Source organism: Schistocerca serialis, chromosome 2 (genome assembly GCF_023864345.2).
Source record: "Schistocerca serialis cubense isolate TAMUIC-IGC-003099 chromosome 2, iqSchSeri2.2, whole genome shotgun sequence".
Lineage (NCBI taxonomy): Eukaryota > Metazoa > Arthropoda > Insecta > Orthoptera > Acrididae > Schistocerca > Schistocerca serialis.
This window is the reverse complement of record NC_064639.1, coordinates 726310555-726333025: the sequence shown is the minus strand read 5'-3', so window position 1 is coordinate 726333025 and position 22471 is coordinate 726310555. Positions and strand designations below refer to the sequence as shown.

Sequence of the window (22471 nt, the reverse complement as noted above, 5' to 3'; positions counted from 1 at the left end):
AGGGACGAGGTGATAATAGGATATGGGAATGAGTGGTGGAGGTGTTGATAGCGAGAGGATGATTAGGTGGAGATGGGGTCATATGTCTCTCTCTAGTTCATCGACTTGCTACCATCATTTACCCACCCCTCTCAGTTCCCATTCCTTACTACACCTCCTCCCTGTTCGTTCTCGGTTTTCCTACAATTACTTTGTAACTTCCCCCCCCCCCTCCCTAAACAAAATGCATCCCGCCTCTCCACTCCACCTACATCACAGCTGAACCGCTTAACACATCTTCTCTACTAAAACACACACACACACGAATGGGGAAATACTGCATTTTCAAAGTTGGCAGTACTCACAACTTACACGAGAAACAAATGAACCCACAAAAACGCTGTGCTGAGAGCGGAATAGGTGAAAGTGCAGTAATATTCGTATGACGACATACTTTCTGAAGTTTTACAAAGTGAAGTGCAAAGAAGTAAAAGTAGAAAAAATTTTAGTGAAAGCTGAAAAAGTGAAAAACATCAATCTCCGCTAACAACGAGCAAAAAGCAGATGACTTCAGAACGTATGAAAGAGAGAGAGAGAAGGAGGGGGAGGGGGGAGGAAGAGAGACATAATTAAATTGTACGCTAAATTTATAAAGATACTCTTTTTAATCTATAAAAAGCGATATTTAGAAACATATGTACAATATTTTCAGAATGATCACCGAAGATGCTTCAAAAACAAAAACGGAACACGTCTGGTGAAAAAAGAATCTACTCTTTCAGTAAGCTTAAGACGGAGAAAATAATTTATATATAACAGCTTCTGCGAAAAATGGACATGCAAACAAACATTTTATGTTCATCACTTTTCGTCATCCCGAATGGTATACAACCGTTAGACATTTGTAACATCTGAATGTCATTATTCCTAATAGGCAGTGCAATTAAGTCCACCGTCGTCCGCTTTTAACACGGTAAGAATCGGCGCCAGCAGCGGAATCTGCTCTGCCACAAGTTAATGAAAACAGCAAACGGAAAGTCAGTTTTAAACCGAAATGTTTGAATCAGTGATTGGTCTAAATCGACGGACAAAGTTAAATTTGAACTTTTTGTTTCATCGAACGCTTAATGCTTCTCCTGACATTGAAGCAGTAGCGCATTTAAACTCCGAATTGCGTTCACTAATTCACATCGGACAAAAGAAATTAGAGACCATTCAGCAGCAGCTTGCACGTAATCAGTAAAGTTCGAACAGAAAATAACGTAAACAGGGCATTAGGTGACGACAGCACGGATATGTCTAACAAAACGTTTCAATGAGTGTAATGATTGCAATATTCCCTTTTCCACGAACAATACGAGACTGGAATAGAAGGGAGAACCGATAGAGGTACTCAAGGTACCCTCCGCCACACACCGTCAGGTGGCTTGCGGAGTATGGCTGTAGATGTAGATGTAGATTATACGTATTACTACCGCTCTCTGTTCATTGGTTACAATAAACGTTCCCATTTACTTACGCGTTTCGTACTACACTGCATATGCAAAATCCTGCGAATCTGCAGAGAATGTAATATAATTCACAATATGCCATATGGTGCCTTGGTCATGAATGGTACTGTAATATTTCTTTATTTTCTTCCTCCTGCTGTGACACGTCCAAGTGAAGCTCCACTGTAGACTCACCTTTACAACTGAAGTGTGCGCCCGGAACGACCTCATCCGGAAGCTTTTTAGCAGTTCCTGGAATGCGTACCTTCATATTCTTCAACCGTTGTTCTGCGTTTATCCATAGAAGAATAGCGGCGCATCTCTGGAAGAAATGCTGCTCTAAACAAGGCACTTTGTCCCGTGAAAGATTACCCGCGGGAATTACCAGTCTAATAGTGCACCACTGCATGGATCTAGCATCCCTAGACGCGGAAAAGTGTCAGTTACCAACAAGAAGAAGCAGAATAAGGAGATCTGATATCCGTATCACAGATCAAGTTGGCTTCCTGTAGCCTATTTCGTCATTTCTTAGGTCCCGCAAAATATGCACTAAATGGTTAAATTCTCCTTCCATTCGAAACTGCTGTTCATCATAAACATCAATATGATGTTACAAACCCCTCTCCCCCTCCCCCCACTGCTCAGTCGTGATTAAAGAGAGTGAGAAATGATGCTATAGGTCTCTCCCCAATGAACTAACTAATTAAACTGTGCGCAACAGTGTTAACGAAGGCTAATTTTCGGCCCAGCAGTGGTTCAACAGGTGGGCGTAATTCCATAGCTTCCTTAAATGTGCACAGGGATGACTAGGTATGAAATGAAATTCGAAAGTACGAGATATTCCAGAGTTTATTAGCAGATGTTGATTTCATAAGAAACATTACCAAGTTACTCCAGAGCAAGGACAATAATAATAAACAAAACTAGAAAAATTGAAGTGTGGCAAATTTCAGTAAGGGAAGCAATTGATGATAACTACAGTTCTCTACCATATTACATTTTAACTGACTCAAATCCGTAATTCGACAAGAGTGATTTGCATTCACGCTTGGAACATAACTCACGTCGCCGGCCGAAGTGGCCGTGCGGTTAAAGGCGCTGCAGTCTGGAACCGCAAGACCGCTACGGTCGCAGGTTCGAATCCTGCCTCGGGCGTGGACGTTTGTGATGTCCTTAGGTTAGTTAGGTTTAACTAGTTCTAAGTTCTAGGGGACTAATGACCTCAGCAGTTGAGTCCCATAGTGCTCAGTGTCATTTGAACCATAACTCACGTTGTCGTGCAACTGTGCCAGCCCCAGTAGCCAAGTAGAACCTAACTGTGAAATTATTGACTGTTGTTGAATTCATTGTGACCTAGGCCGCCGTGCTGCCCATAATCTCGCCATCACTGGAGTGTGAATGCGCTGGCTGCGGGAGACGCCGATGCCTCGCTAAGCGCTGCTGTGTGCGCGCCGCTGCTGCATCGCCCTCGCACGAGGTCTTCTGACCCAGGAGCCTGCTGGCGAAGTCTACGACTGGAGCGTCGTGTCGGCAAAGTGCCACAGCTGCGTGCCGAACCTGATGTATACGACGCAAAGCGACTCTGCTGCAAACAGAGGCCGAAGTATCCCCTCAGTCTGAAGTCGCTCTCCTCAGAGCAAAATCCGAAATAAGTCAAAAGAGCAGAGTGCTTCAGTTCTGTGGCCGTTTCTTGCGTTTCAAGCAGCAACTGCTAATGCGAAAAGTATAATTTTTGTTCCACCAATGAAAAAATTAAGCAGACGTCGCTCTATTCCCACCAACGAAGGAAAACTGCGGCCCTTCCAATCAAGTGTTCTGAAACCCCTCTGCCAGAAGCATGCGTACAAAAATTTTACGTCACTGTACTCCAGCCACTTAAGATGTCTTATATTTGGTGCCTTTTGCGAGCAGTTTTCTAGCATGGGAGCATAACAATACGAGGAAAAATAACAGAGAAAAATGTTGTGCTAGATGCCGAACAGACATCCAAAGCGAGTGACCGTCATTCCCAGGGATTCTCCGTGTCTTTTAGAAAGCTTTCGAGATCGGTATCCCGCTTAGAAAGTTTTTTATTAACATTTATCTTAAAAACTGGCCATGTTATTTACCAAATCCTCTTTCCACCCTGGAAAGTTTTGCAGGCATTCTTTGCAGAAAATAGCTGCAGACTGACCCTCGCTGACAAACTCTCTTCAGGAAGCCGATTCAGCACAATGGGCAGCTATCTGCAGCATCCGGCCTGCCCCTCCCTGAGTCCGGCACGAGACTGAAGCAAACCAGAGTGGGGTGGAACAGTTCTTCTGTTAAACTTCCCACGCTTCTCTGCGGCTGGCACATCACGCAGAAACCACCTTAGCCTATACGCAGTATACATGCAATAGAATATCTACAACTGTGTAGATGGAAGAAAATGATGTAATCACCTACGCCGCCACTGTTGTTGTATTGCAATTGAAAATAAACGTGCGTTTCCGCATTCTGCCCGAATTCTATTGGATTTAAGTTGAAATACAATTGATTTAGATATTAAATTCACTCTAATTTGCGTATAAAACTGTGACTAATTTGCATAATAACGTATCGCGGGAATGTGTATTCTGCTTCGCTGCTTCTCAAAGTGTGTCTCCACAGGTACGAACACACTGAACACACACTTGTATTCGTGTGACAAAAGCAAGCAGTCTCCAAAAGTCAAATTGAAGAATCTATTACTAGGCCTTAAACCCAAGCTGCGTCATTTCATAAACATTGCTGGTCGGAGACAGATATCAGAGTATACGTTTTCCCATCGTATGGGAGACGTGCTCTGTGGTGACAAATCAGGGGAACGAGTAGGCCAGTCAAGAATCCATAAGTTCCTCAAGGCCTTTGTGGCGTGAACTGTATTCTCATGGCACATGCCATATGGGGCCTTTGTCATGAAAGGTACTATAATTTTTGTTTAATTTCCGCCTCCATCATATTCAGAAATTAGGTCAGCGGTTATCAAAATATAGGTAACGGCCTTGCCGCAGTGGATACAGCGGTTCCCGTCAGATCACCGAAGTTAAGCACTGTCGGGTGTGGCCGGCATTTGGGTGGGTGACCATCCCGGCCGCCATGTGCTGCTGCCATTTTTCGGGATGCACTCAGCCTCGTGATGCTAATTGCGGAGCTACTCGACCGAATAGTAGCGGCTCCGGTCAAAGAAAACCATCATAACGACCGGGAGAGCGGTGTGCTGACCACACACCCCTTCTATCCGCATCCTCAGCTGAGGATAATACGGCGGTCGGATGGTCCCGATGGGCCACTTGTGGCCTGAAGACGGAGTGCTTTTTTTTAATCAAAATATTTGTCAATAACTTCAACACAAGATTACAAATGATATGACTCATCGATGCCTTCCTTCCTTCGATTTCCTCTTTCCGAGAAAGGAGACGATGAACACAAGGTTCACAGCTAGTACACCACTGCAGTAGATCTGATGTATACAAGCTTTAATCCGCTATTAGATGAAGGTCTATAGATACGGCGGCATATGCAATATAATATAGACGTGATAGAGAAATTTTGTTCAAGGTCACATTCCACTGGATTGGAGCGGGGATAAGAAGTATGAAGTAAGGTAAATATCACATTGGTTGTAGTTCCTTGCGAATTTTGTTAATCTAAATATACGGTCCTGTCACATTAACGTGAACACCTGTCAAAAGCCTGAATAACCACCTTTTGCAGTATGGACCGCTGTGCGACGTACATGGAGAGAGTCAATGAGGTTCTTGAAGGTATGGAAAGGGACCTGAAGCCATTCCGATTCTAATGCTGTGGCCAGCTGCGCTAGATTTATCGGTAGAGGTTCCATGGCGCGATAGCCCGATCGGGGCGGTTTCCCAGATTCTCGATTGGGTTTAAATCCGAGAAGGGGCAATTGGTGGCCAGGAGAGTACGGCAAACTTATCGAGGTGCTCTTCCAACCTATACAGGCACTGCGAGCCATGTGACATATTGCACTGCCCTGCTAGTAGACGCCAAAGTGCCGAAAAAACTCCATGAAGAAATGTACGTGGTCTCCAGTGATAAATGCACACTTCTATTGATCCATTGTGCCTTCAAAAATCACGACATCATCCAGAGAATGCCACGAAAACATTACCCAGACCATAACGCTCTCTCCTTGTTTACTTTCTGCTGTACACGGCCGACCGAAGTGGCCGAGCTGTTCTAGGCGCTACAGTCTGGAACCGCGCGACCGCTACGGTCGCAGGTTCCAATCCTGCCTCGCGCATGGATGTGTGTGATATCCTTCGGTTAGTTAGGTTTAATTAGTTCTAAGTTCTAGGTGACTGATGACCTCAGAAGTCCCACAATGCTCAGAGCCATTTGAACCATTTTTTGTTTCTGTTTTTGCTGTACACGCCATGTGTTCCGTGGAGCATAAATCACGATTCATCTGCCAATGCCACCTGATGCCAATCGGTGGACTTCCAGCTGCAGTACTGTTGCGCGAATTCCAGCTTTCATCGACGATAAACAGCAGTCCGCACGGGTGCAAGAATCAGGCGCCTGCTGCGAAGGCCCACACACAGCGAAGTTCGCTGCACAGACGTTGAGGCGACACTGTTGGTAGCCCCTTGGTTCATCTAGGCGATCACTTGCTCAACAGTTGCACATCTGTTCGCCCGAACACATCTCCGCAGCCGTCGTTCGCCCCTGTCATACATGGCCCGCGATACAGCACAGGTTCCTTGGCGCCAGTTTTGGATAGCGCCATTTTGCCATTCACAACATACTTTACCATTGCAACAAGTGAACAATTTACGAAATTAGCCGTTTCAGAAATGCTTCCACCCGTGGTCTGAAAGCCAATAATCATGCCCTTTTGGACTTTAGATAAATCGTTCCGTTTCGGCATTACGAAAACGATTGCACTGTTTCCCTGACACATTTTAAACACTACAGGCCATTAAAATTGCTACACCAAGAAGAAATGCAGATGATAAGCGGGTATTCATTGGACAAATATATTATACTAGAACTAACATGTGATTACAGTTTCACGCAATGTGGGTGCATAGATCCTGAGAAATTAGCACCCAGAACAACCACCTCTGGCCGTAATAACGGCCTTGATACGCCTGGGCATTGAGTCAAACAGAGCTTGGAAGGCGTGTACAGGTACAGCTGCTCATGCAGCTTCAACACGATACCACAGTTCACCAAGAGTAGTGACTGGCGTATTGTGACGAACTAGTTGCTCGGCCACCATTGACCAGACGTTTTCAGTTGGTGAGAGATCTACAGAATGTAGTGGCCAGGGCACCAGTCGAACATTTTCTGTATCCAGAAAGGCCCGTACAGGACCTGCAACATGCGGTCGTGCATTATCCTGCTGAAATGTAGGGTTTCGCAGGGATCGAATGAACGGTAGAGTCACGGGACGCTACACAACTGAAATGTAACGCCCACTGTACAAAGTGCCGTCAATGCGAACACGAAGTGATCGAGACGTGTAACCAATGCCACCCCATATCATCACGCCAGGTGATACGCCAGTAGGGCGATGACGAATACACGCTTCCAATGTGCGTTCACGGCGATGTCACCAAACACGGATGCGACCATCAGGATGCTGTAAACAGAACCTGGATTCATCCGAAAAAATGACGTTTTGCCATTCGTGCACCCAGGTTCGTCGTTCAGTACACCATCGTAGGCGCTCCTGTCTGTGATGTAGCGTCAAGGGTCACCGCAGCCATGGTCTCCGAGCTGATAGTCCATGCTGCTACAAACGTCGTCGAACTGTTCGTGCAGATGGTTGTGGTCTTGCGAACGTCCCCACATGTTGACTTAGGGATCGAGACGTGGCTGCACGATCCGTTACAGCCATGCGGATAAGATGCCTGTCATCTCGATTGCTAGTGATACGAGGCCGTTGGCATCCAGCACGGCGTTCCGTGTTACTCTCTTGAACCCACCGATTTAATATTCTGCTAACAGTCATTGGATCTCGACCAACGCGAGCAACAATGTCGCGATACGATAAACCGCAATCGCGATAGGCTACAATCCGACCTTTATCAAAGTCGGAAACGTGATGCTACGCATTTCTCCTCCTTACACGAGGCATCACAACAACGTTTCACCAGGCAACGCCGGTCAACTGTTGTTTGTGTTTGAGAAATCAGTTAGAAACTTTCCTCATGTCAGCACGTTGTAGGTGTCGCCACTGGCGCCAATCTTGTGTGAATGCTCTGAAAAGCTAATCATTTTCATATCACACCATCTTCTTCCTACTGGTTAAATTTCGCGTCTGTAGCACGTGATCTTCGTGGTGTAGCAATTTTAATGGCCAGTAGTGTATACGATCCACTGCTACTGCTTCCATCTGTAGTCTGTGAGTGATTATTGCACATTGACGTCGAACATAGGAGGTGGTCAATCTGACAGGACCATATATGAGCCTTTAGTTCCCAGACCTCTATCCCACACGAAGTTAACTGTTTTTAACATTCTAAGTCCTGAAGCAGAATGAGAGCTATACGTCAAAGGAATTATTTACTAGAAGTGAGTTAAACGAAACTCATCACTAAATATAACACAGGCGCACACACAGATTTGCTTCAAAAATTGCCAAATCAAATGCAGCTTATCCTCTCGCCATGATTGCAAGAGTTGAAGAGTTATGGATCTACAGACTCGCTGCGTCCTTGTGACCTTTTACAGTAACATCTGCGGACAATCTGGCTTCAATCTGACCACCAGAAACTAAGGCGAGACTCGTGACTCAACGCGTCACCACAGAATGCCAGTCCATGTCCCAGTTAACTCTAACTTCACATCCTGTTGTCTGTAGTATGGTGTCGGCGGTAAATGACGCATAGCAATGCAAGATCCACTTTACATCTTTCTGATCCGCCCCTTCTTCAGACACGTCGAATAATGCTAGGACTGTCTCGTGGTACAGTCCCTTTCTAAGGGCCCGTGCCTACCTTTCTTGCCACACTGGTGTCGTGAGTCCGTCTCCTCGCTATTGGTGCTGTTGTGATTTCACTACACGCAACTGACAGTGCGGTCTGTCGGTATAAGGCTCTCCTGTCTCTTATGCTAATATTTCGGCCTTTCTTAAAGTCCGAAAGGTGTCGATAAGTTGCATGTGGATGTCCTATGGGCACTTTGTGTTACAGTCTCCACCTCAGCATACATATGCCAAGCCATGGAAATACTGGATCATCAGGTGTTTTTGGATGGGGTCCGCCTTTAGCAAAACACAATTTAGTTTTTTGTCCCAAACATGTTTCACTGCAGTTGCAGCATCATCAGTGTGCTTTTATTTTATGGCTGTTAAACAAAAGAATGTTCTTTACTCTTTGTATACATGTAAATGTTAGATTTTGAATCGTAATTCCAGATTTTCGAAGAAACATAAAAGTAATGCTCTTCTGTGTTCTGAGTATCCGGTATTAAAGTTTCTGCTTGTCTGTCCTATATAAACTGATTTGCAGTCTGACGTGTTAGTTGGTGAATACCAGATAAGTTGTGTTTGTCTGTGCTTGTATTGGTTGTTCTTAGTTTCCTCTGTGTTGAGTTGTCTGTCCTGTAGGCTATTTTTAGCCCTTGGTTCTTGAGTATGTTGCCTATTTCGTGGGCTGCTTTGTTGTTGTAGGTGAAAATGGACCACGTGCCTGTAACAGCTGTCATTCCACATTTACTGAACACCTTATGGACAAGAAACATAAGCCAACAGACATCAATACTTACTTGAAAATCCCCAAACGCAGCAACAGTCCCCCTCAAAAAACTAAGGATTGCAGAAAACTATCAAATACAAAAAGCTATAGTTGAAGGAAAACAAGTAATAAATGAACAAACAGCTCTCTGCAATGGATCTCTGTTCTCTGCCCTCAAATTATACCACCAATCTATCCAGCCTCCACCCCCCACTTCTCACAGACATACATACACACAAACACATGCACACGCACACGCACACACATCAAAAAAAGTTTTGCATCACCCCCGTTCCCAGAACACCTGAAGATAGACTTTGACTTTGGATACTGTATCACAGACACAGTCCCTCTGACTGTTCAGAGATGTCATTAAACCCGCCCAAAGATGTAAACAACCATGCATGAGCAGCGCCTATTAGGCGAAAGGGGTCCGACAGCCGATCAGTTTTAGTCATTCCACCAGGAAGGAGATACACAGCTCGTGTTGTCCGTAGTTCAACCATGCCTAGACGGTCAATACCGCGGTTCGATCGTGTCCGCATTGTTACTTTGTACCAGAAAGGGCTATCAACAAGGGAAGTGTCCAGGGGTCTCGAAGTGACCAAATCGATGTTGTTCGGACATGGAGAAGGTACAGAGAGACAGGAACTGTCGATAACATGCCTCGCTCAATCCGCCCAAGGGCTACTGCTGCAGTGGATGACCGCTACCTACGGATTAGGGATCGGAGGAACCCTGACACCAACGCCACCATGTTGAATAATGCTTTTAGTGCAGCCACAAGACGTCGTGTTACGATTCTAACTGTACGAAATAGGCTGTATGATGCGCAACTTCACTCCCGACGTCCATGACGAAGTCCATCTTTGCAACCACGACATCATGCACCGCGGTACAGATGGGCCCTACAACATACCGAATGAACCGCTCAGGATTGGCATCACGTTCTCTTCATCGATGAGTGTCTCATATGCTTTCAGCCAATCGTCGGAGACATGTTTGGAGGCAACCCAGTCAGGCTGAACGCCTTAGACACACTGACCAGCGACTGCACCATGGTGGAGGTTCCCTACTATTTTGGGGTGGCGTTATGTGGGGCCGACGTACGCCGCTGGTGGCCATGACGCCGTAACAGTTGTACGACACGTGAATGCCATCTTCCGACCGATAGTGTAACCATATGGGCAGCATATTGGCAAGGAATTCGTTTTCATGGACGACAATTTACACCCCCAACGTGCGCATCTTGTTAATGACTTCCTTCAGGATAACGACATCGCTCGACTAGAGTAGCCAGCGTGTTCTTCAGACATGAACCCTACCAAACATGCCTGGGATAACATATGTGTATAACATATGTGTGTGTGTGTGTGTGTGTGTGTGTGTGTGTGTGTGTGTGTGTGTTGAATTTCTCTGAGAAATTCAAAATAACCGCCTATGACATCTTCCACTGTTCCACTGTCTCCCATCTTGTTTTCACACCTTCTACTGTTCCACTGTCTGCCACCTTGTTATTACAGCTCGTAAACAGTGACAGTGACAGCTCAGTACACAGAATCACAATGAAGAAGATCACGAAAAAAGAAACTGCAAGTGAAACATAATGCAAATAGATACACACACAAACTCACACACCCCTTTCACATGAATTATTAATCACAGGCATAGCCATAACAGTTTAGAAGTCGTAATTCTTGCGTAAATGTTTTGTCTACGGTAAGTTGCATATGGTTGCAGGAGACAAACTGTAAAGAAAAAGTCACTCAAAAAACGTAATACAGCAGGAAAACCACACCATGTCGTAAGAAGATATGAATACACAATTTTATGTGCTCTTCAAAAACCTGTAATTACGATTTAGAAACTAATATTTATATTTATTTAAACAGTAAAGAACATTCCTTGTGTTTAAAAGCCATAATAATAAAAAAAAACACTGATGATGCTGCAACTGCAGTAAAACATGTCTGGGACAAAAAACAAAACTGTGTTTTGCTTAAGGCGGACCGCACTCAAAACATATGTTATTGTTAAAGCAAACGCAGACAAAAGAGCTTCAACATCAAGATGATTATGTGTGGGATAGAATGAAGAGGGCTGTTTATGGACGACGTGACCCACCAACTGTTACTTTTACTTGTTTTAGGTTAAAACGAATCTGTCTACTTCACTGAACATTACGTTTATTTCACATCGAACAGCCACACAAAGACACACACCGTCAAAGACCTAGTTTCTAGTACTTGTCTCTCCAAAGACTCTAGAGCAGAAGTGCTGCCAACTTTTGTCTGCCACTTAATTAAATACAAACACATATAACTGTAATACATTCCCTTATTTAATTAAGAAAAAAATGGAACACATCAACATGAAAGAACCATCTTATTACATAAATCTAACAGTCTTGGTTTTGCCAGCGGCTTCGTCAGTATATCTGCTAACTGGTCCTCAGTTGAAATATGTTGAATGCCTAACTCTTCTTCCAATACCTTTCCTCGGACGAAGAAATACTTTATTTTTATATGCTTAGTGCGACGATGGAACTCGGGTTTTTGTGCGAGTTTCACTGTTACCTGATTGTCAACCTTAAGAACTGAAACTTCACTCAGCTTTCTCATTCCTCTAAAAAGTCTACTCAGATAGATTATCTCCTTCACAGCTTCTGTTGCAGCTGCCAGGTCTGCTTCTGTTGTAGATGTTGCAGTCACTGCCTGTCTTTGGCTGAGCCAGGAGATACCTCCACCTGCATAAGTACACCAGATGTTGACCGTCCAGTTTTGTTGCACCCTCCAAAGTCTGCATCGCTGTAGCAATCTAATATGCCACTGCACAAATTTGGACGATAGATTATGCCTAGGTCACATTTACCTGCTACATACCGGAGTCTCGCTTTAGTCGCACTACATCTTCTGTTGATGCCGTGTCAAGAGTTCGAGACAGGAAGCTCACACTATAAGCCAGGTCAGGTCTCGTTCCAAGCATCAGGTACATCAGTGCTCCAACTGCTTGCCGATAGGGAAAGTTACACTTCTTTGCATTCTTTCCTTCTACCTGTAATGTATCTGGTTCCTTTATAATTGGTGTTGAGTCAGGTTTGCACTCTTGAAAACTGAAACGCTCCAGAATCTTCTTTGCATAGGCTTGTTGACATATCTTAATTGCGTCATCATCAAAGCGTTTTATCTCAAGTCGAAGGAAATATGATGCTGGTTTCACAGTGATCTTAAATTCCGCCTTCAACTCATCAACAAACTTTCTGGCATCCAGCTGACCACTTGCCATAACTAACCCATCGTCTACATAAAGAGCAACTAACAGTTTCTTGCCACCTTCTTCTCTGATATGTAAACAAGGATCTGCATCACTTGCCTTGAAACCTGCTGATATGTGAAATGCTCCAAACCGTTTACTCCAACATCTTGGGGCTTGCTTAAGTCCATACAAACTTCGCCTTAATTTGCAAACTCTCTCTGTGCCATCATTATACCCTTTTGGCTGTTGCATGAATATTATTTCTTCTAGTTCTCCATACAAGTATGCTGTAGACACATCAAACTGTATTGAACGAATTGTGCTTAACTTAGCTACTGGACTGAAGGTCTCACTGTAGTCTACACCGTAGCGTTGATTAAATCCCTTGATGACAAGTCTTGCTTTATATTTCTCAACACTTCCATCAGGATTAGTCTTTACACGAAAAAGCCACTTACATGGTATAGCTCTTGCTCCTTTTGGTAGAGTAGTAAGTTCCCATGTCTCATTCTCTTGTAGTGACTTAATTTCATTTTTCATAAGCGTGCTTCCAGTAAACATTTTGTGTACTATTTACAGCTTCTTCATATGATTCTGGTTCTTCATTTGTTTCATTAAGCATCTCTTCAGTGAACATTACAAAGTCATTTAGCCACGAAGGTTTCATTAATGCTGAACAATTTCGCAGTTGTCGATGAGGCTAGATAAAGATTTCCTCTTCTCTGGTATCAGCACTGCCCTCTTCAGTCTCCTTGTTGGAGTTTACCTCATATTTTTCTTCAGCTGCATACTTTCCCTGATTACTTTGCTCAAGATCCTGCAATGGTAATTTGACTTGTTCTTCACAACTTGCAGGCTTTTCATGGAAGATTACATCTGTGCTGAGACTGACTTTGTTTTCTTCTTTTACCCAAATTCTGTAACGCTCAGCCGGCCGAAGTGGCCGTGCGGTTCTAGGCGCTGCAGTCTGGAACCGCGAGACCGCTACGGTCGCAGGTTCGAATCCTGCCTCGGGCATGGATGTGTGTGTTGTCCTTAGGTTAGTTAGGTTTAACTAGTTCTAAGTTCTAGGGGACTAATGACCTCAGAAGTTGAGTCCCATAGTGCTCAGAGCCATTTGAACCATTTTGTAACGCTCATCCCCATCATACCCCACGAAATAACCCTTGACAGCTTTCTTATCCACTTTCAATCTTCTTTCAACTTGAATGTGGGCATAGCATGTAGAGCCTATTATACATAAATGTTTTGTACTAAGATGGTATCTGTTCTTTCGGACATGTCCGAAAGAACAGATACCATCGATGATCATGCTGCTCGTTAGAATGAAATTACAATTAAATGAACACCCTAAGCTGCTTACAGGCGTTGACATACGTCAACAGGGACATATTTTAATGAAAATCTGTCCCCGTTGACGTATGTCAACGCCTGTAAGCAGCTTAGGGTGTTCATTTCATTGTAATAAATGTTTTATTCTTGGCTTCTTGCCAAACCACAACTCAAATGGACTAATTCCTTCCACAGATGATTTTGCAGTTCGATTCAAAAAGCACGCTGATGCTCCAACCAATTCTGCCCATATGGCTGATGGGAAATTAGCTTCTTTATTTGAATACTTGAAGGTTCTTGCCATTTCAACTATAATTCGCATGTCCCGCTCACTTCCACATTTTGTTGCGGTGTGTAGGGTGCTGTCATTCTCTGAGTAACGCCTTCTGCTTGCAGTATGTCCTTATCTTCCTTACTGTCGAATTCTCCACCTTGTCACTCAGCAGCTCTTTGACTGTATGACCCAGCATCTTTGAATGTTGAAGAATATATTTAAATGCATCTTTAACTTCAGACTTTTGCCTTACGAGGAAGCAATACCGAAATTTTGTGTAGCTGTCTTTGAACACAACATATATCTCTTCTTCTGAAAAGATTCATTGAAGGGTCCACAGACATCAGCTGACATTAGTTCACCTGGGCAGGTTGACTTCTCTCTGTGACCAAATGGTAAGCGATGTGCTTTGCCATAAATGCTTGGCTCACAAAGTGACTTCTCCAAGGGAACATTTATGCCTAATTCCCTTTCTAACATTCCTCTGACATGGTGTTTATCCTGATGTCCCCACCTCTCATGATATAGCTGCAATAATGAAGTTTCTTCAATGGCATTTACTTCAGCAATTTCTTTGGACAAATTTGGTTGAATGTCTGCCTTGTACAAGGTACCAAAGGGCTTACAGGTTCCACGCAGCACTACCTTGTCATCAATTTTAAGCCTACACTCTCTTGTTGATGGCTTAAATTCACTATTAGGATTCCGGGCCTGTGCAGATAACACTGAAAACAAATTTCTAGATAATTGTGGAACAAACCATCATTCAGAGATGACAACTGAATATTGCCTTTTCCCACTGCCATTAGAAATCTCTTCCGGCTGCCTTTACACCACATGGAGTGTCAAATTTTAGAAAGTCTGTAAGATACTGTGAACAGTTTGTTACATGCCTTGTAGCTCCATTATCAACCCACCACGATGCTGAATCTACCTCAACTGTATAGGCCTCTTCACAGACAGACATTAGCACAGCACTAGCAGCAGCACAACTCTCTTGACTTCTGTTTTGATTTTTATTTGGTCTTCCATCAGAAATCCACTTTTTGCAGTCCTTTACTCAGTGGTCCTTACGCTTACAATAATTGCAAATGTCACCCTTTCTTAGGTCATTCTTGATGAACTTGCCTTTGCCATCTGGTTTTTGTTTACTTACGTTCACCATTAATGCTTCCTTTGGTGTTTTGTCACTGTTTGGATTCTTCTAGAAACTCCTTTCAAACATACATAACTGCACTGTTAACTTGTCAAATGTTCTTTCTTTGTCCTGTGTTAACAACATCCAACTTGATTGAAAAGTTTCAAATTCACTTGGCAGAATATGCAACGTTTTGCACACTAACATAAGGTCTGGTAAAACACTTTCGTTTTTAGCTTTGAGTCCATTGTTTAACTCATTCCACAAACTCTTCAATTTTGCAATGTGGGTAGAAACATTATCACCTGGTATCCAGCAGAAGGAGAAAAAGTCTGTGCAGATTTTGAACAACTGATCCTTGGATGAAGCTTCAAACTGCTGCTTTAAGGCGTCCCACATATCACCTCCTGTTTCCTTGTCCATTACCTTCTGATATACTTCATCACTGATGGCGCTAGTTATCATACACTTTGCATAACTATTTGCCTTTCGATACAAATCGAACTGTTCCTTGTGTTTCTTTGCTTGTGCATCTGCTGCGCGGTCTTCCAGTGGCTTGGGCTTAACTAGCCTCATGTCAGTAACATCCAATGCACCTTCATGGTAATCCACCAAGTCTCTTATTTTTCGTTTCCAAGTAGCCAGTCCATCTGTCCGTTAAGTGGTTTTATATTTTTTGACATATCCATTTCTGCTGAATCTTTGCTTCAAAATACAATAGACCTATATGGCCGAAAGTTACTTACTGAAAACAAATCTTAAAACATAAAACTCATCTGTCGATGTTTCTGACCTCAAATCTCAGCTGGCTGTGCTCCACTCAAAACTCAGTTGACGACAATCTAACCTCAAACTGACTACTGTATTTTCTACTGGGCGTAAAAACTCTCGTTTTTGGTGCTTACTTGCACTAACACGGTTCAGCAAAAGGTTTTACAACAACGGTTTTCACTCTCAAGCACTCGTTATCGTATTTTGTTAACTTTTCGTCTCTGTTTCGATTCTTTAATTCACTTACGACACTTAAGCGAAACTGGGCCCATAACCTGTTACTTTTACTTGTTTTAGGTTTAAAAAGAGTCTGTCTACTTCACTGAACATTACGTTTATTTCACATTGTACAGCCACACAAAGACACACACCGTCAAAGACCTAGTTTCTAGTACTTGTCTCTCCAAAGACTCTAGAGCAGAAGAGCTGCCAACTTTTGTCTGCCACTTAATTAAATACAAACACATATAACTGCAATACCAACCACTCTGGGGGAACTACGCCTAATCGCTATTGACGAGAGGGACAATCTGGACCAACAGTGACCTGATGAACTTGTGGACAATATTCCACGATGAATACAGGCATGCATCAATGTAAGAGGACGTGCTACTGGGTATGAGAGGTACTGGTGCGCATAATCTTGACCACCACCTCGGAAGGTCTCGCTGTATGGTGGTACAACATTCAATGTGTGGTTTTCATAAGCAATCAAAAGGACGGAAATGATGTTTATGTTGATATCTATTCCAATTCTCTGTACTGGTTCCAGAACTCTTCGAACCGAGATGATTCAAAACTTTTTTTTGATTTGTGTTTATGAAATAACAATAATAATGAAAAATCCTCAAACCTACTCTCTCTCTCTCCCTCTCTACCCTCTCTCTCTCTCTCTCTCTCTCTCTCTCTCTCTCTCTCTCTCTGTCCCTTACGCACACACACACACACACACACACACACACACACACACACACATACATACACACACACGCACACAAAAGGCACAGACACCTCTGAAAGATTCAGAACAACTACCAGGAACACCTTCAACTGTTCTGTCAGCTATCTTGTTTTTACACCTTCAACTGTTCCACTGTCCGCCATCTTGTTATTACAGTTGTGAAACAGTGACAGTGGCAACTCAATAACACGGTGATGAAGATGAGGAAAATAGAAAACTTAAGTGAAACATAACGTAAATACACACACACACACACACACACACACACACACACACACACACATAGAATTAATTAATTTCAGCCATATTGTAATTTTTGCTTAAATAATTTTGTCAACAATAAGTCGCATGTGGTTGTAGATGATAAACTGTGAAAGAAATCAGTCGCTCTAAAAACATAACACATCAGGAAAAGCTAGAATACAAAATTTTATGTTTCTTAGAAAATCTGTAGTTACGATTTAAAAACCAATGTTTACAAGTATACAAACAGTAAAGAACATTCTTTATGTTTAACAGCCATAAAAATTAAAGCCCACTGATGATGTGCAATTGCAGTGAAACTTGTTTGGGACAAAAAACAAAATTGTGTTTTGCTAAAGGCGGACCCCAACCAAAAACATATGTATTGTTAAAGCAAACCGAACAAAAAAGAGCTTCGACCCCAATATGATTAGTGGAGAATCAGTTTGTTAGTGTTGGTCAAGGTGCTCCTGGTGCAAAGCTTTCAATTTCTGTTAGATCATCTTGTTGTATTGGGCTGTAAAATAAGGAAGGTTAGTGTACAACCTCGGATGAATGAAGAAAATCAGCCGTGTACTTTTCAATCGAACCTTCATGGCATTTTTTTTTTTTTCATTTCGGGTACCACAGCAATGAATTTATTAAGAGACGGTGTCAGTTTCCACTTTATCTGTATTAATTTCATTTGTTCGCAACTGGTTTCAACCTTCTAGTCCATTCTCAAGTGATTTTGTGGTTCTGCAACAGAAAACTATGCCTTACGTATTAAATTGTCAGCGTCTTGAAATTTGTGTTTACTATTTATTTTTAATTTATTTTATTTTCCATGCTATTTCATTTCTTACTTCTTAACTTTACTCAGCTGAACAGACAAAATACAGTCACAGTATTTGAAATTGTCAAAGGTGTTGCCACAGTGGTAAAACTGGTTCCCATCAGATCATTGAAGTTGAGCACGGTCATACCTGGTTAGCACTTCGATGGACGTCAGTCCCCATCTGCGGAGTGCTGTTGCTAACCGGGATGCATTCAGCCCTTTTGCGGCCAGTTGAGGAGCCACTTGACTGAGAAGTTGCGGCTCCCGCTACGAAATCTGACAACGGCTGTGAGAGCGGTGTGCTGACCACATGACCCTCCATATCCGCATCCAGTAAAGCCATTCGTCTGAGGATGACACGGCGGACGATCAGCAGCGTTGGAATTTGCAAGGCCTCTTCGGACGGAGTAAAACATTAGAAATTATTATCCCATGCTTATATCGCGTTTGTAAGTGGCAAGCGGCCAAACCAACAAGACAGCATTTGTGAACCAAAACGCGTAGAAAACACAAGTATTGAGACGCTGACATTTCAATACGTAAGAAAATGTTTATTACTGTAAAACCAAAAAATCGCCTCAGAATGGCCTAGAAGGCTGAAACTAGTTGTGAACAAATATAATTAATACAGCCGAAGAGAAAAATGAGACTGTCTTTGCCCGCATCTCGTGGTCGTGCGGTAGCGTTCTCGCTTCCCACGCCCGGGTTCCCGGGTTCGATTCCCGGCGGGGTCAGGGATTTTCTCTGCCTCGTGATGGCTGGGTGTTGTGTGATGTCCTTAGGTTAATTAGGTTTACGTAGTTCTAAGTTCTAGGGGACTGATGACCATAGATGTTAAGTCCCATAGTGCTCAGAGCCATTTTTTTGAGACTGTCTTTCACGGCAGTTGCCTCAACCTACTTATGGAAACAATGAAAAACATGAATCTGGATAACTGCATAGGAATTTGATTTGTCGTCCTTCCGAATGTAAGTCAAGAAGTGTTTTGCCACTCTGCCACCTAGATCACTTTGAAGGACATGGCAAGGATTGGACAGGCTGACAGTGCAGGAAGTACCTGACGCACTAGGGACCATCAACGGAGAAGTGTCACTGTTGAGCTGCAAGACCCACACCAACCTGTCTGCAAAATTTCTGCCAAGTCAGTACAGTGGGTGGTCTTCTTTAAGCTGACGGAAAAGCTACTTCTTGTTAAGAATTTGGATTTCCTTTAAGTCGATCTCTTTTTTGTAAATTTTGTTTATTTGCCCAATAGTATTACGCAATTTATAGTTTTGTAATATGTTTTAGAAATAATAATAATAAGAGTAATAATGAAAACAGGTGCCATGCACGGTGAAGACGCACACGCCATCCTGTACTCTCCGGAAGATGACCGAGAATCAGATCCAGATTCTGAGGAGGCGATAAACGACGTCTGGCTGTCGATGCTGACAGATTTCGCAAAGACTGGGTACGTACGGTATACCGCTGAACTGACTGTGAAGATTCGTTTTTTCACATAGGATATAGATAAAAGCTAACAGGTTAATTGCCACTTTCTCTCGTCCTATACTCCGTTTCCTTTAATTTGTTTGTAACGTTACTAACACGTCTTATCCAATTCACTACTCGTAAGTAAGTTCATAAGTCTGTCGTCAAAGAGTCTCCCCATTCGTACACGCTAACTTGCAAACGGGGATGTTATTCCTATGATGTTACTCATCGACTTCTGATCTACATATGAATTTTGAAACAAAAATACTTTTAGATTAGGCCCAAAGTAGCTATGTAAAATAAAAGTATAAAAAGAAAATACGTTATGCAGTAGCTCGACGCAATTTAATGCAGTAACAATATTTTCCAGCTTAGTGTCTCATCCCTTACAATTCCTATAGCGGCTTGTGAAACAAGGTGGGACTGATGTAAGTTTGCGAAATGTCCAGAAAGGGAATTTTAGAACCAATTCCGACTAAAGTTGCTTGTACTAGGAAGAATCGTCCAACAAAACTGAAAAAAAACGATATGGATATTAGCTGAACAAATAATCAGGTGACGGATTATAAACTAAAGACGTACTTTGCAAGGTTCTAGGAGGTAAGAAAAGACTGAGGCATCGACCAAATGGAAGGTGGGCAGATTTATTTATTCGTGTCATAAGTATCAAACTTCAGTGTGTGACATACACGCATACACACATACAGGGTGACACAGAATAATGGGAATGTTTGAAATAAGTAGTGGCAGCCATGGGCAGGTGGCAGCACTGCGGGTTGGCGACAGTTAGCGAGTAAACAGTCCGCCATTTCAGCAGTCATGGATCAGTAGAACGGACAACAGCGTGTGTTAACCATAAAAATGTTTTATAAAAACAATGATAGTTTGGTAGCGGAGCAGAGGGAGTTTCGACGTTTTTATAATTTATGACGTCATGATACCGTTCCGTCGAAACACACGATAAAATGCTGGATTAATAGGTGTGAAGAGAGTGGATCTGCCCTCAAGAAGAAACCAACAGGACGACCAAGAAGTGTGCGTTCTACAGTGAACATTGGTGTTGTATGCGAGTCTGTGTTACGGAGTCCACGGCATTCAATTCGTAAGCAAGAAGCAGTGGTTAGAATGTCCCGGGCGAGTGTTCGCAGAATTTTTGATCTTGATTTACTAACTACAGATGGTGCAACAATCGAAGGATTACGATTACCGGTTACGATTAGGATTCTGTCAACAAATGATAACAAAAATAAACAATGACGATGAATTTCTAAACAAACTGTGGGTGTCAGATGAGCCCCATTTTCATCTCACAGGTTATGTGAATAAATAAAACTACCATTACTGGGCAAACACAAATCCTAACGACGTTCATGAGCGCCCTTTACACGCTAGTAAAGTGACAGTACAGTGTGGCGTTTCATCACATGGGATTATCAGATCGCATTTTTTCGCAAATGAACAGGGAAAAACAATAACTGTCAATGCTGGTTGTTACATGGAGATGTCACGAACTTTCGTTACATCTGCATTGTACAACTTTCCAACCGTTCAAGAAGCCTCGTTTCAAAAGGACGGAGCGATATCATACACTGCACGGCAGTCAATGGCATATGTGCGAGAATTGTTTGGCAGCCATGTGATCTCACGATTCGGCAACATTCCCTGGCCCCCTAGTTCACACCAGATTTATCGGTTTTTGATTTTTTCTTGTGGAGCTACCTCAAGAAAACAGTCTACACGACTCGACCAAGAACCCTGGATCAGTTAAAAAAGATAATTCGGGATGCAATTCGCGTATCGCAGCTGAGAGGTTGCAGCGGTCAATGAGGAATCTCAACAGCAGATTTCACAAATGTATTCCTACAGGAGGACGCCATCTAAAGGACTTACTTTTTTAAAAAAATGACAAATGCCATCAGTGTTTTGTAAATGGCGAAGTTGAAAGGTTTCAATTACTATTAATGCTATTTCTTTCCTTCATCACTTGTAGTTTTATTGGATTGTGGAAATGTTCTCGTTTTTCTGTGTCACCCTGTACATATACATACGTACAAGATACGTAATGAACAACGAAACGTGCTTTCTTTCGGCATTTTGTATTTGCAACAGTTACAGGGAATATAGGAGTGTTACATACTACGTGTGTTTTGATTTCCTGTTGGGGGTGTGGACGCAAGCCCACTTAGTTTTTTACATGTCCGACGGGCTGCCGAGGCGACTGTGCGAGAAGACCATGACGTAATGCAGTTCCCTCTTCCACCCGGCCACTTTTATTGCAACGGTGGGTACGGGAAGAGCTGCAGCTGTTTTTCGGCATGCCTCACCATGCTGCCTACACGGCGATGCATGTGCGAAGGGCTGTGCACTGATTGCCGACCTCTGGCCGCGACATCAGCCACTATGCAAAAAAAGACGCACACCGTTCTTTGCTGGCATCCTCAGCAAGACTATAAATGTCAAAATCAGTTGCTACGACCACCTTTCAGTGAGTGTGAATATTGCTCAAAGTGTTGTGCGGAAAAGCAGAACGTCAGTTATGCAAATGTTTCGAGAAATATTTGCTGTTCGTATGCTGCCAGTGTCACGCGCTACTGTAGAGGAAGTCTCTGTACGCTCGCCGCCTGTGGTTCAAATGGTTCAAATGGCTCTGAGCACTATGGAACTTAACATCTGAGGTCATCAGTCCCCTAGAACATAGAACTACTTAAACCTAACTAACCTAAGGACATCACACACAACCATGCCCAAGGCAGGATTCGAACCTGCGACCGTAGCGGTCGCGCGGTTCCAGACTGAAGCGCCTAGAACCGCTCGGCCACACCAGCCAGTCAGCCTGTGGTGGCAGTCACACGAAGTCGGTTTGCAGCATGATCGTCCGCAGCTCGTGGTCGTGTGGTAGCGTTCTCGCTTCCCGCGCCCGGGTTCCCGGGTTCGATTCCCGGCAGGGTCAGGGATTTTCTCTGCCTCGTGATGACTGGGTGTTCTGTGATGTCCTTAGGGTAGTTAGGGTTAAGTAGTTTTAAGCT

At 43.2% G+C, this 22471-nt stretch overlaps 1 protein-coding gene across 1 annotated transcript in view; it reads left to right on the top strand.

Moving 5' to 3' along the window:
• The window catches only part of LOC126456369 (esterase E4-like), a 210112-nt gene that overhangs the window by 171845 nt on the left and 15796 nt on the right, over positions 1 to 22471 (top strand). The window contains exon 12 of the mRNA XM_050092123.1: positions 19293 to 19422. Within this exon, the coding sequence (XP_049948080.1) occupies positions 19293 to 19422 (130 nt within the window). The remainder of the gene's footprint in view (positions 1 to 19292; positions 19423 to 22471) is intronic.